This window comes from Leptinotarsa decemlineata, unplaced genomic scaffold (assembly GCF_025532065.1).
Source record: "Leptinotarsa decemlineata unplaced genomic scaffold, Ldec_3_MD MMD2_tig00026307_RagTag_RagTag, whole genome shotgun sequence".
In the NCBI taxonomy this organism is placed as follows: domain Eukaryota; kingdom Metazoa; phylum Arthropoda; class Insecta; order Coleoptera; family Chrysomelidae; genus Leptinotarsa; species Leptinotarsa decemlineata.
Genome location: NW_027412681.1, coordinates 1,173,350 through 1,188,418, shown reverse-complemented (window position 1 = coordinate 1,188,418; position 15,069 = coordinate 1,173,350). Strand labels below are relative to the sequence as shown.

Sequence of the window (15,069 nt, the reverse complement as noted above, 5' to 3'; positions counted from 1 at the left end):
ACTGTTATGAACCATTTGAACCAAGTAAATCCTCTAATAAAACGAAATTTTTAGATTTGTCTATCTCGAAATTATTTCCAATTCGATGACAGTTTTATTCAAGCAACAAACGACTAAAAATGGGAAACCTGTCGAGTTCTATGTTGGCAGAAATTTTCATGGATAATCTAGAGAATGAAATCCACAATAATTTTCTTGTACTGGTACTAATGTGCAGATGACATCTTAGTCTGTTTTACTGGTATAGCTAGGCAAGTTTGTCGGGCATGTCAGTTCACCAATCAACAAAATTCTCCACTGAAATGGAGCTGAATAATTAAATAAATTATCTTGACATCCCTATCTGTATAAAATAGCATCGTTCCATAGTATGGTCCATAGACTATTGAAAATTTCACTGTTGGGAAGTAATTTTCAGAGAGAACAGAGTTTCTTTGAACAAATTGTTGTCAATAACGGTTACAAGGTAGATATTATCGATGCCATTTCTCCTAAAAACTAAGAAAGCAAGCCATGGATAAGGAGTAGGTATATAAGTTGACTTGTGCTTCTTGCCCAAAACTTTATATTGGCCAAACGGGGAAACCATTTTCTCAAAGAACTCAAGAGCATAAAAGTAGTTACTTGAATGGAAAGACCAATTCCACATTTGCAAACCATCTTCTAGTAGAAGTACACGAGTTCAATCATGACTATGACGAGCTTCATTTAGAAGAGACAAGTTTGAAACTCAAATCTTTCAGAATACTCAGAAATAAATAGATTCAAGAGCTAGTCTTCTATAACAAAAAAGTCCAATTTACAGCTAAAGAATGAAACAAAGATAATAAATGGCCAAGTATATCTTTATAATTATAATTCAAATTTACTGATATCAGAGTTTCCTAATAACCTGTTTTGGGTTTACAGTCATCTGAAAAATATAACACAATTGTAATGGAGAATTTTATATAGGTGTAAAAAGGTCAAACTTTAGTTCACCCCGATAAGTTACATAGTAAAATCAAAGTATTTTTCGTAAAAAATCATGTTTTTATCAGTAATTTGTATTTAGTAATTGTGCTTATCAGAAAAAAAGGGGCTACAACCTGTCTTCGTCTTCAGGTCGATAAAAACCACCGTTATTCTCTTCACTTAACAATTTTCTCGTTCAATACTAATATCAACAAAAAAAAAACAATTCATAAGAATAAATAAATACAATAAATTAATGTACAACAAATTATATAACTCAAACGTAGAGATTGTGTACTTGAATTACATATTAAAATTATATATCTAGCAAAAATCCTGAATCTAAATAAAACTGATGAAGTTTTAGAATCTTTCAAATCTCTCAGTCAATTGAAATAAAAATAATATACAAGCGAACGTGAAAATAAATCCAAAAGATCTTTGAAAAGACCTTAAATGTAATGATAGTTTGTAGCAGAAAGCAATTCAAGATTTTACCGGATGTTTTCAATTGATCCAACGTTATGTACTATCATCGTAGATGTTTTGTCTAAGATGATAGTGCATCACGTGCAAATTGCAGTTCAATTTATGGGTTTTTCCACAAGGAGGCCAGCCTACCAAAAAAAAAGAAGAAGAATATTAAGTTTGTTACCCTGTCATGAAAGAGTCAGTGTTACCACCAGTATTTCTCTAAGAAACTGACAACGAAACGTACTCAAATTTCCTTCAACAAATATTCTTGCAGTACTGATTTCGGTACTTTTAAGATGTTTTGACACTATATAACGTTTTCATTTCAAGTCATTAAAAAGTGATATTCCAAAAACACTAGTAAAATATTTGGAACCTCTATCTCTAAAAATTTAACAAAGATTATATAAAATACATTCAATGGGGACTGTTCTTCCTGACGAAAATCAAGTAGTTTTCATAAAAGGGCTCTAAAACAACGCATTTTAAACTTATCACTTCAACATTTTCTTTAAAATTATTCAACTACTTAAAAAAGGAATGAAATAATGCATTTAACATTTAAAGGGATTCGTTTCTATTTCACCATTTGGCAACATCGGTTATAGCTAATAAAGGACAATGAATCTGTTACCTGTATGAGACAAACAAAGATGACATGTTTCAGGGGCGTGCTGTTCTGTTTACTTATGTTCCGAGTTCCGAGACATTCTGTGACATATGACATTTTGTGCACCTAACCTATCTTCCTCTATATAAATAAATAACAATACAACTGTTGTTTATGTGGCTTGTGGAGGTGGTATTGAACTATAATTTATATTTTGCCTTAATTATTGATTTATAAAGATAATTTTCCTTTTATAAAGTAGAATATCTAGGTACGTATAAATTATTTCAACTTGATATAGGCGCTGTTGCCAATATGTGAATTAGAAACAAATCCCTTTAAAAATTAAAACCCAAATATGAAACGTCAATTTGAATACTTTTCGAAGTGAATTTGAAAAACTCATGAATTAAACTCAACTTTATTTTGCTCAAACTTGCATTTGCTGTAATAACCCAAATTGAGGAACATTCCCCATTCAAACAGTGTTTGAACAAAATGCAATAATGACAATTTCCAAAATGATTTCGTGAAGATGCATCTGTAAATCTGTACATCTAATTGTCAATTATTAAAATTATCACTTTTTCCTAATATACATTTTATATATATACAACATATATACTAACTGGTAAATCGCAAATGCATACCCATGTTCAACGAAAATTGTAGAACCCTGATTCGTATGAGAAATATATTTTGGAATAGCAATAGCGAAGGCACTTTCCTGTCTGACTTATTTTAATAATCCTCTTCATCGTAGTCGTAACCATAGCCAAAATTTTGGCCGTCATCTTCCTCGAAGTTTTGCCTGTGTTGCCTTAGCAAATCAAGGACATTGGCGGGCTCCTCTGTAGGTTGATCTTCGTCTTCGAAATATTCGTCCAATTCTTCTTCAGATGCTGAAGTAGAAAAAAATGTTGGAGATTTTCAAGAATTTTCGGTATTGAATTTAAATATTAAATTAAATGATGTTAAAAAACGGTTCGACCCCAAATCCGATTACAAATGTAGTCAATGAGATCTTGAAAAAATAACTTCAGTTGTCATGTAAAATGATAGGCATAAGATAATCCCTCAAATAATTTGTGCAGATGAAAATCCTCAATAATTTTTTCAGACAATCCCATAAGGGGTTCACATGAAAATCCCGCAATAAATTCAGATGAAAACCCCACACATTATATACACGTGAAAATCATTAAACATAATCACATGAAAACCCTGTGAATATTAGTTATGCGGAAGCAAATCCCATTGCAGATCCAGATTAAAGATCATTATTACAAAATTATTGAATAAAGTTATTCAAACACTCACTAGCATTGGCCTGTTCATCCTTCTTGAGTATCTCGCTTTCATGTTCTTTCTTCAACATCTTATTTCCAACCTCGTTCTTCACTTCCATTTTGGGGGAATCCTGGAAGAAAGGTAGGCCGACATCTTTCAACTTGTTCTTGTTACCTCTGCTGGTAGTTTTTTCCAAACTAGTGGGCAGCAAAGAGAGCCTACGACTGGAAACACGACAAAATAAAAATAATTGAAAGAAACATACATATTGAAGAGAACCATTGAAAGATCAAAAATTATTATCTGAAAAAAAAACTCGTTTTTCTTCTCACTGCGGTTGTGTTTACATTCCTGCGGTTGGCACATAATTATTAAGATAATAATTTTATTGCACCACTGAGAGAAATGTCTAATTCAAATTATTTTAACAAAAGGTTTGTTTGCTGAAATTTAATTGTGGAGAGGATGGTAAAATTTCAAGCCTGAACAGAAGGCTTTCTTGTCAAATGAAGATTAGTGATGGTGGCATAAATTGAAGTTGGTGAGGTATCTTCTGTGACTTTGAAGTTACCTGTGGTATTCCCCAGGGTTCAGTGCCGGGCCCTATCCTGTTCTTGATGTACGTGAATGATCTATCAACCATTAAATTCACTTTGTTTGCAGATGATAATACAATAGACTTACCGTTTTGTAGATTCAGATGTAACGGCTGTCGTTTGGTCTTCGACTGTAACCGTTTCATCATTAGCAGCAACAGGAGCAACCTTCAAACTTTTTAGAACGTCGTAGTTGATCTTCGACGAGATCTTTTTCTCTTGAATGATCTTCTCGATCGCCTCACCGGCGGAACTCGCTGGACAGCCCGTTTTCTTCTTCGTCGTACGTTTCCGTTTCTTCTCCGGTTTGCCTTCCTCTCGTTCTTTCTCCAGCTTTTCCGCTTTCACTGAAAAAAAACACACGTACACACCTGCCACAAATCGGTACAATCGAAACGAGAGAAAAAAGTTTGACTTTCTACAATCGACAGAAAAAAAAATTGTCTGGTATTTATTATTTCACTTTTTCACAATTGCATCAAGTTTTTTCTTTTTCTTTTGATTGTGTTGAAATGTGAGTGAACCTTTGTTGATAATACATCTTTTCACAGCCAGAGATAACTGTGTTGAAGCTTATTTTCCGGATATTTTGGCCGTGGTCTGCAAGTTTTTGTCCCTAACGTTTACAACTGCGGTAGACATTGTTGTAACATGTAAAAATTATTTGATACTTACTTCGAATCTGACATAGAACAATTTCAAAAGATAACTTTGGCATATTTGAATCATATTTTAATGTTGAAAAAATTTCAAATGATAACGATGATTAGATAAGAAATAACGACAGTAAAACTGAGAAATGGGTTCAATACTGAAAAGAGCTTGTAAGCATGGAAAAAAATCAGAACATGCATCAACTCATTTACAAGAACAAGTTTACGTAAACACTCCAGTTACATAAAAACTTCAGGACGTCAGGAACACCAAATTGAACAAACTCTTGCTAAATGATTATGACCCTTTGAATAACAATCATTAAGATAGAAAATCTTGAAGACAAATATGAGATGTGCAGAAAAAAATCTGAAAAAGATTTCACATCTCAAAATTTCGACTTTAAACAAAAAAAAAATCAGTTTAATGTAAAAACTTCGAATTCAAAGCCAAAATTATGACTTTAATCACCAAATTTTAAGTTCAAAGTCGAAATTTCGATTTTAAAGTTGAAATTTCGAGAATAAATTCTAAATGTTCCAGAATAAATTTGAAAATAAACTTGAAATTTCGAGTTTGCAGTCGAAAATTCGATTTAAAGTCGAAACTTCCAATTAGAACCAAAATTTCAAAAAATAATGTCAAAATTTCGAGAATAAATTCGAAATGTTCCAAAATACATTTGAAAATAATCATGAAATTTCGATTTTAAAGTCGAAATTTCGATTTTAGAGTAGAAATAAAAAAAAAAATCAAAAATTCGAGAATATAGACGAAATTTTGGGAATATGTCGAAATTTCGAGAACAAATTCGAAATATTCGAGTATAGATTTGAGATTAATATTGAAATTTCGAGTTTGAAGTTGAAATTTCAATTTCAAAGTTAAAATGTAGAGAAAAAGGTCGAAATTTCGAGAATAAAGTCGAAATTTTGGAAATAAAATCGAAATTTCGAGAACAAATTAGGAATTTTCGAGAACAGATTTGAGATCAATGTTGAAATATCGAGTTTGAAGTCAAAACTCCAATTTTAAAGATGAAATTTAGAGCAAAAGGTCGAAATTCCGAGAATAAAGTCGAAATTTTGGAAATAAAATTGAAATTTTGGAAATAAAATCGTAATTTTGGAAATTTGAGATTAATGTTGAAATATCGATTTGAAGTCACAATTCCAATTTGAAAGTTGAAATGTCGAGAAAAAGGTCGAAATTTCGAGAATACAGTCAAAATTTTGAGAATAATGTCGAAATTTCGAGAAAAAATTCGAAATTTTCGAGAATAGATTTGAGAATAATGTTGAAATATTGAGTTTGAAGTCGAAATTTCAATTTTAAAGTTGAAATGTCGAGAAAAAGGTCGAAATTTCGAGAATAAAGTCGAAATTTTGGGAATAAAATAGAAATTCTCGAAAACAAATTTGAGATTAATGTTGAAATATCGATTTGAAGTCACAATTCCAATTTTAAAGTTGAAATGTCGAGAAAAAGGTCGAAATTTCGAGAATACAGTCAAAATTTTGAGAATAATGTCGAAATTTCGAGAAAAAATTCGAAATTTTCGAGAATAGATTTGAGAATAATGTTGAAATATTGAGTTTGAAGTCGAAATTTCAATTTTAAAGTTGAAATGTCGAGAAAAAGGTCGAAATTTCGAGAATAAAGTCGAAATTTTGGGAATAAAATCGAAATTTCGAGAACAAATTCGGAATTTTCGAGAATAGATTTGAGATTAATGTTGAAATACTGAGTTTGAAGATGAAATTTTTATTCTAAAGTCGAAATGTCGAGAAAAAGGTCGAAATTTCGAGAATAAAGTCGAAATTTTGGGAATAAAATCGAAATTTCGAGAACAAATTCGAAATATTTGAGTATAGATTTGAAATTAACGTAGAAATTTTGATGACAAGAAAGTAGATTCCGATAGAAAATTGGTTTTTTATTGTTATTTAATATGAAACTTCATTTACTTATAGTTGAAATGCAATTTTTTATACTTTCATGTCAATTTGCTAAACAATTCGAAACCATTTTAGAAATTCTTTCTTAGTGGAATTTTGGAATTCTCCTGGCAAACTTAAACAAATTGAAGAAGATACCATTATTAACCTTAACCTGTCAGAGTGGGCAGTAAAAAAATTCTCAACTGAATAACTTACTTTTCTGTAGTTCCAAATAACCTCCATTTAAAGTGAACCAAGTCTTCTTTTTCCTCTCGTACTCTGCGTCCGACATGATGTAAGTATCGATTTCAGCATCATCGATATCTTCGAAGGACAAATCGATGGTCAATTCCTGAGGAGTCTGAACTGAGTTCCCCACATCTTCGAGAGAATTGACAAGCCCCATGCTGTTTATATCAGGACCTAAAACGACATTTGCTACTGTAGCTATATAATATTCAGAAAATTTTTAGTTGAGAGTTTCCTCATTGATTGAGTTAAATTCAGTTCTTTTGTTTTATCGGTTGGTAAGGGCCCGAAAAGTGAACTTTGTGGAACTTCCGATTCACCATTGAATTTTCATATTTCTAACAGACGAGTAGCATATAAAAAGTTCTTGTTGGTATAAAAATTAATTGAAAACGTCCTCAAGAAGTTATACCTGATACAATTATTATATTCACTAACTATTATGTTGTCTACTGTTAATTTTACTTACTGCGTTGCCAATTATATGTAAGTACAGCAAGCACCAAACGTGATGGCGATTGATTGCGCATGTATATACACTTCCAACTAAATTACTATTGGATTACGATAAACCCCTTGCTGGCCAGTGAAGTACCTATAATTAGTTTTGATCAGGTTAGCAAATGAAACATATGATTTCTTTGTATTTTCTTCTCATATTTCATTTAGTATTATAGGTAGTAGTACAGTTCATTAAAATGTTATTTAATGATATACTCTTGATGACTAGAAAACGGTTTGTGGGCATGAGAGCGGGCTTGCCATCACGTTTGGCGCTTGCTGTAGATGTCTTTCTCAAATGAGTATATTTAATGCTTCGATGTTTTGCCGCAAAACTTTACTATACATTTTTTTACAAAGAATACCGTTGTCGTTTGAAGCATTTTTCAATTCTCATAGAACTTTTACGAGTCAATGATATTGTCGAATGACTACATTCTAAATGCAAAGCGGCTTCAAAGTTACCAGAAGGCTGAACAAATTTCACTTACCCAGCTCTTTTACAACTTCATCCGGATCGTCAATAACTTCCGACTGCAGCAATTCATTCACAGTTCCTAGAGTTGATTCTTTTATAAATTTATCTGTATCATCGAGTTCTTCACTGAACGGTGACTCTGAAAAATTCTCTATTGTAAAATGTATTTGGAAACAAAATTCGTTCGTCACAGCGACATCAACTGAAATGTGAATCACCCTAAAAAAACTGATTGGCCGGTGATTACGACTCACCCTGCCACTTGTCATTGCCGAAAAAAGAAGAAGAGATTACAAACATAACCTAACTTCAAATTCCAATTTTTTATCTTAAATCAATCTTCAGAAAGTAAGATACTGCTTACATTCGACACAGTTATTCTATGCAAATCATTAGCTGACCAACGACAAAAACTAGTTCATCGTTATAAGCAATTTCACAATGTCAGGTGTAAATCATCCTGCCGAGGCCCCGGAGCACTGTCCGGGAACAGAAAGCGAAAATGCAGGCAAAGCCTCGGCCTGCGCAGGGTGTCCCAATCAGAGCATATGCGCGGAGGGACCCAAAGCCCCTGATCCTGGGATCAAGAAAGTGAAAGACCGACTATTGACTGTGAAGAATAAAATTTTGGTACTGTCCGGAAAGGGGGGCGTAGGGAAAAGCACGGTAACGGCTCTGCTGAGCAGAAAATTGGCTCACGACGACGAAGAGAGAAATGTGGCTGTATTGGATATCGACGTATGCGGACCTTCTCAGCCACGACTTTTGGGAGTGATTGGGGAGCAGGTGCATGAATCAGGTTAGCGAATCGAACTAAAAAAATATATTTATTGTGTTTGATGATGCACCAATACCAAGGGTAGAAAAGAAATTGAACAGTTATCCTGAGAAGTGATTTACTTTATTTGCTTTTTGAGGTATTAAGGTAAAAACACAATTGCAAAACGATTATTGCATTTCACACAAAATGAGTACTTATGATTCATTGTTATCCACATAAAAACAGAACTGAATGTAGGTGTACTTCTCAATTCAGGCAATCACTTAGTAATAGCGATAAATTAAACATCACTGAATGCCTTGAACTTTTTGATTGGTTTACTAGCAACTAGTATGAATAGCTATAAAACTCAAACAATGCACTTCAGCGTATTGAATGATCCACCTTCCAGAAACAAAAGTTCTGCTGTGAAGTTTCTGGGTATGTATGTAGATAAAAATAGGCTCTAGTAGAAATATCACAGTGACTTCTTAGTTAAGAAAATAACCTCTTTTATATTCCTGTTGAGAAGGTTATGCAACATGGTGTCAAAGACTGAACCTAACAGGCTATTTCTCATTCATTCAATCCAGAATTGGATATGCTTTGTCGATATGGTATCGTGCAGCATCAGCGTTCAGAATATTTGGTACACAATGTTAAGCAGCAAGAATTATGGATGGCCTTGGATATAGAGCTGAGCGCAGAGAAGCTTTCGTGAACGTCAATATATTGACTCTACCTTCTCCATACATATAACAATACCTAATACGTGTCTATAAACATAGATCTTTCTTTGTCATGCACTGTAATCTGCGTGGCTATGATATTAGACATACAGATCATATTTACATTGGTTTCCATCGTTTCAGTAAAATAAAAGCAGGTGTGACTGAAATGATTTGCCAAACTCCGTTTAAGATTTCAACCTGAATAAGTTCATATTGCAATTAATAAAGTGCTTGATAAGGAAATGTTTTCAATCTTGTAATGAATACTTTAATAATAATTTCAGTTACATTAAATTATGAATTTGTTTGTAAAGTTCATTTTAGCTTTTTTATTTTAGTAATTAGGTCAAGTGTCTTATTAGTTGTGTAAACAAATTTGTATGACACCAACAAATCTATCTAATGAAACATGCTGTTAATTTTAGAGCATCGGAATACCCGAGGAAACATTCGTACCCATCGGATGTCACATTCTTTCCAAAAAACAACGAAAACAAGCCATTTACCAGGTTTATCCCACTTCAAGAAACAATAATGAGTGTCACAGGTCACTGACATATTTGGTGAACCCATCAATGACGTTGCTTGTTTTTTGTAAAAGAAAGACTCGGACTTAGTTTAAAGAACATATAATAGTTTAAACAAATTCTTGAAAAATAATGAAGATAAAACGTCAGTGTGGGATAGATCAGGAGTATATAAGGTGACTTGTGGTTTTTGCCAAAGCTTTATATTGTCCAAACAGGGAGATTTTTTTCCAAAGAATAAAAGAACATCTTAATTGTTTCTTGAATGGAAAGACCAATTCTATATTTGAAAATCATCTTTTGGTAAAAGGGCAATGGTTCAACCACGACCAGTATGTATTCGATTTGAAAAAGGAAGGTTTGAAATTGAATCTTATGGAATGCTTAGAAATAATTGAATCTATTTTCCAATGTGGAAATTGGTAATACGAGGGTTGCCTTTTATATTTCGGGATTAGAGATTGATCATCGAAAATCACTTTATTGTTTTTCAAAATAATGCCCATGGAGATCTATATCCTTTTGCATGCTTTGAACCAATTGTCGAAGCACTTTTGCCACTCTGATTGAGGTGTCAAAAAACGTTGACCTCTCAGTTTGTTTTTCACGTGCGGGAATGAAAAAAAGTCATTAGGTGCCAAGTCAGGACTATACGGCGGATGACTCATCAAGTCGATGGTTTGGGTGCTCAAAAATGCAGTTGTTTGAGCCGATGTGTGAGAGCTTGCATTGCAAATGGTTGTGTACCACTCAGAATTGACTGTTCTGCGTTGTTCTAGTGGTACGGTTGCGACATGTCCAGTTTTTCCGAAAAAACAGGCAACCAATTTTGTTGGATTTGGCTCATCTTGAAACACCCATGCAGTCGACTATGTTTACTTTCGGGCTCATACGCGTACATCCACGAGTCATGACCTGTCACGACGTCATAGACGTGTTTCGAAGCACTGCGATCGTAATTTTTAAAAGCATTTTCTTCGACCAATTGACACGAGCCTTCTTTGAGCGATTGACAAATTATGTGGGATCCAACGCGAACACATTTTGTTGACACTCAAATGTTTATGCAATATTGAATGTATGTTGGTCCCACTAATGCCTAAGGTTGTCTCAATATCACGATAGGTCACATAACGATCTTGCAATATCAGTTGGCAATATCAGTTCACCAAATAAACTATTCAAAAGCATTTATTCACTAGGTCATCTTTACACCTTATTCCTTCTTCTTTAACAATTTTCACTTCAATAATCAACATAATCCAGCTACTCTTTTCTCAGGTTGCGGCTGGTCGACCATCTTCGTCGAAGACAACCTCTCGGTGATGTCGCTCGGCTTCCTCCTCGGCTCCGCCGACGACGCCGTCATCTGGCGCGGCCCTCGCAAGAACGGCATGATCTGCAGGTTCCTCTCCGACGTCGACTGGGGCCGCCTCGACTTTCTCTTAATCGACACGCCACCTGGTACCTCGGACGAGCACCTCTCCGTCGTGACGTACCTGTCCGAGGCGGGAGTCACGGGCGCCGTCGTCGTGACCACCCCCCAGGAGGTGGCGCTGCTCGACGTGCGCAAGGAGATCGATTTCTGCCGGAAGGTTGGCGTGCCGGTACTCGGCGTCGTGGAGAATATGGCAGAGTTCGTGTGCCCCTCGTGCGAGAAGTCTTCGGAGATATTTCCTGCGAGGACAGGAGGAGCTAGTAAGATGTGCGAGGAGTTGGGGGTGCCGTTCTTCGGGAGTCTGCCTCTCGACCCGAGGGTGACGAGGTGCTGCGACGAGGGAAGGAATTGCGTCGTGGAGTTGGCCGACTCCCCCGCCGTGCTTGGCGTGGGGAGGATCGCGGATAAGTTGGTGAAGGCCTGCCAGAAATGAACATTTCTTTGCAATAACACTTTTTGTTATATGTACTGTATGTTATAGAAGTTTCAATAAATATATTTTGGTCATCAAGTTTATTTATTTATAGTCATTTGCTTCCCTTAAAAATAAGTGATTCTATCAGAGTATTTCAATACCTCTTTGTTTTGCCAATGATACGACACTACGGCGATTCATTTAAAATAAACCTTTTCGCATACGTTTTTTTTAGTTCGGCACATCTTCAAGTTTCATTTGAATATATTGTGAATGAAAATGTAACGAGCTAGGATCCTTCGCAATTGAAGAGAGCGGATGTATCGCGACCATACTCATCGGAGGAGCGGTGAGTCCATTTTGTACACGTTTTTTCGTTTATTATGATGTGCGCTTCGTAGACTTATATATGAATGTAGTCCGTCTAGATAAGAATAATATCGTCCACGAAATTTGAAAAAGTTTATGGCATTTAAGATATCACTTCGTGCGAGACCTCCCGAATTCCGGTGTTCATTCTCATTATCGTCATCTGAAACCCGCAAAAGTTCTGACTGAAAGTTTTGATTCTACCAGTTTCAGTAGTTGTTCAATTGCTAGATATTTTCAGGTGCTCTTTTGACTATATCAAACCCAGAATAAAAATTTACGAATAAACAGAAAACAACTTGGTAACTGTTGGAGTTCAAGAGTTGCAGCATCGTTTGTGATTTTATTACATGCTGTATATTTTATGTCAATTTGAGTTTGTTAGTTACAAGTTTGTTTACACATATGATAAGACAATTGTTTTTGAGATAGTAAAAATAAAACGGTGAAAGTCCAAAAAATATCTCAGTTTTTCTATATAATTCTCCACACTCAACAGTAACTTTACCATTCATAAATTGAATAACTATTCATTGAACGTTTATGACTACTAATTCTAATGGTAATGGTCAAAGTTTTCCCTGAGTTTGTGGTTCAAATTATAAAATATAGAGGTAGCTCGACTTCCTCTCCGACTGCGACAGAGGACGGTTGTACCGATAACGAGCGCCCTCAAACATGACACGTGGATGTCGTGGTCGGAGTGGAGTCCAAAAGGTGTAAGCTGAAAATAAAGCGAATGAAAACACTTGAGGTGGCAGCATTGCCTCGAGTAAGACCGCTGCGCCCTCGGACGGAGCTTTTGTTCACTACGGACAGAAGACTGGGCAAATGTGCTCGAATGAGAATCAAAGGCCATAGAGATTAGAGAGAGAGAGAGAGTAGAGGTAGCTCACTCCTTTGGTCCTACCGAATGTTCTTCGACTTTTTTTAATGTAATGCTCAATGTTGTAGTTTTTTTAATCTCAACTTCCACAGGTTCGAGGGTCAACTTACCGTTCCTCGGTTCCAGCCTTCTTTTATGCGTGTTCTTCTCCAACTGATTCTCGATCTGTTTCTGCAGGTCAGTGAAGGTCTCATCTTCTTCTTCCATCAACTGGAACGAAAAACGATAAGAATAAAGTACAGTACGAAACATTATATGGCAAATCTCACTTTCTGAAGACGTTCCTTGTCTTTTTTCCTGGCGGCTTTGAAAGACGGAGGGTCTTGCTCCTCTTCCAAGTCTACGCTCATGAATTCGTCCAGCGTCAAGGCACTGCTTGGCGTGTCGCCAAATTCTATCAGTCTAGAAAAAGAGCAGTGTTAGGTTTTCGGGTTAGCGTTAGTTCGGGTTGAAGAAGTACACGAGTTTTTACCTTTTTCTCAAAGTCGTTTCGTGCACTTTTACGATTTTCACAATGTCTCCGGGCGATCTACCAAAATCGTGCAGGCGGGCTGCGATTAAAAGCGCTAAAAACAAAAAGCAGGTTCTGAAACATTTTAATATAAGCCCCAGAGTAAAAAATGGTTGTTTTTCACGATACAACACCGCGATTTCAGGTTGTGTGTTCTTGCACCCAATCATCCCACAGACTACCACGTTTGTCCTATAACTTTCTTACATTACCACCAATATCAACCCAAATCGACACTAACCTGCCCCGCAAAGTCCTGATGGCCTTCTACCGGAATGTATGGAGTCCCTTTTCATCCTCTGGACTAACCTCAAAGCAGTGTTGGCGACCTGTTGGGTTTTATCGCCGAAGTGAAGTTTGGAGGCGAATCGCATTATGTACAGACAAGGATCTGAAAAAAGAATCAGGTTTCAAAAGAGTTGACTCACAAATCAGATAAGAGAAAGGAATCATGAAGGTTGGGTATTGCTTACAAACAACTTTTTTTCCGACCTTCATCAAAGACAATTTTTCTACACGCCCTTCTGAATCAAATCAGCTGTCGCTCATTTCTCTGTTGAACACCAGTTTCAAGTAAACTTAGGTATAAAGAAGAGATGAGATGTCTTGTCTATGTGGGTTTCAGGAAATATAGTGTCATGTCACTACAAGCTATACAAGAATGCCCATTGGAGAAGAGAATCACAAAGAGTCAAAAACTGAATGTCTGAGATGCTAGAAAATCAATTAGCTAGATGTTTCACGAAATGGGGAATGCTCCTCCTGACGAAAATCAAGTAGTTTTCATGAAAGAGCTCTGAAACAACGCATTTTAAACTGATCATTTCAAACTTTTTCTTTAAAAAATTATTTGAATACTTGAAAATGAGGAATGAAATGATGCATTCAACAATTAAAGGGATTCGTTTCAATTTCACCATTTGGCAACATCGATTATAGCTAATAAAGGACAATGAATCTGTTACCTGTATGAGACAAACAAATATGACATATTTCAGAGGCGTTTTGTTCTGTTTACTTTTGTTCCGAGTACCGAGACATTCTGTGACATATGACATTTTATGCAAGTAACCTATCTTCCTCTATATAAATAAATAACAAAACAATTGTTGTTTATGTGGTCTGTGGCGGTGGTATTGAACCATAATTTATATTTTGCCTTAATTGTTGATTTATAAAGGTAATTTTCCTTTTTTAAAGTAGAATATCTAGGTACATATAAATTATTTCAACTTGATATAGGCGCTGTTGCCAATATGTGAATTAGAAACAAATCCCTTTGAAAATTAAAACCCAACATTTGAAACATTAAATTAACTATAGTCTATTTCAAAAGAGTGTAGAGTAATAAATCATGAAGTGTCATAAAATTTGCCTGAATTTCGTTGTCGTCCATGGGCGTAGGCAAATCTTAGGATTATTAAACTTAATAATTAAAGTAAATTAAAAATTACAGACATAGATAATAATAAAAGGCCATTTTTGGGAAGTAATTTGGTCTAAAACTAAGTACCTACATGTATTTAGGTAAGTAAAATTTCTTAAAAAAAGATCAAGATTAATTTTAGTGGTTCTTGTAAACTTATTTAATATGCAATTTGGGTTCCTATACTTGAGCATGATTTCTCAAAAAAGGGTTAACACTTAGTTCCGAGGTGCCATGTCATTATAATAATCCCTTTTTGA

At 35.1% G+C, this 15,069-nt stretch overlaps 2 protein-coding genes across 2 annotated transcripts in view; one reads left to right on the top strand and one right to left on the bottom strand.

The window, feature by feature from the left end:
• Positions 1 to 827: 827 nt before the first annotated feature.
• Positions 828 to 15,069, bottom strand: part of Brf (Brf RNA polymerase III subunit) — a 76,275-nt gene continuing 62,033 nt past the window's right edge. Inside the window, exons 5-13 of the mRNA XM_074180878.1 lie at positions 13,625 to 13,774; positions 13,345 to 13,438; positions 13,142 to 13,274; positions 12,983 to 13,082; positions 7,760 to 7,885; positions 6,735 to 6,941; positions 4,013 to 4,271; positions 3,359 to 3,552; positions 828 to 2,940 (exon numbers count right to left, since the gene is read on the bottom strand). Of these exons, the coding sequence (XP_074036979.1) occupies positions 2,780 to 2,940; positions 3,359 to 3,552; positions 4,013 to 4,271; positions 6,735 to 6,941; positions 7,760 to 7,885; positions 12,983 to 13,082; positions 13,142 to 13,274; positions 13,345 to 13,438; positions 13,625 to 13,774 (1,424 nt within the window). The 3' untranslated portion in view covers positions 828 to 2,779. The remainder of the gene's footprint in view (positions 2,941 to 3,358; positions 3,553 to 4,012; positions 4,272 to 6,734; positions 6,942 to 7,759; positions 7,886 to 12,982; positions 13,083 to 13,141; positions 13,275 to 13,344; positions 13,439 to 13,624; positions 13,775 to 15,069) is intronic.
• Nubp1 (NUBP iron-sulfur cluster assembly factor 1) lies at positions 8,025 to 11,709 on the top strand. The gene is made up of 2 exons (XM_023164321.2): positions 8,025 to 8,545; positions 11,046 to 11,709. The coding sequence occupies exons 1-2, from the start codon at positions 8,188 to 8,190 to the stop codon at positions 11,633 to 11,635; spliced, it is 948 nt and encodes a 315-aa protein (XP_023020089.2). The 5' UTR covers positions 8,025 to 8,187; the 3' UTR covers positions 11,636 to 11,709.

Coding starts and splice junctions, on each gene's coding strand:
- Nubp1 (XM_023164321.2), top strand. CDS start 8,188: ATGTCAGGTGTAAATCATCCTGCCGAGGCCCCGGAGCACTGTCCGGGA. Junction 8,546..11,045: donor GGAGCAGGTGCATGAATCAG/GTTAGCGAATCG, acceptor CTCTTTTCTCAG/GTTGCGGCTGGTCGACCATC.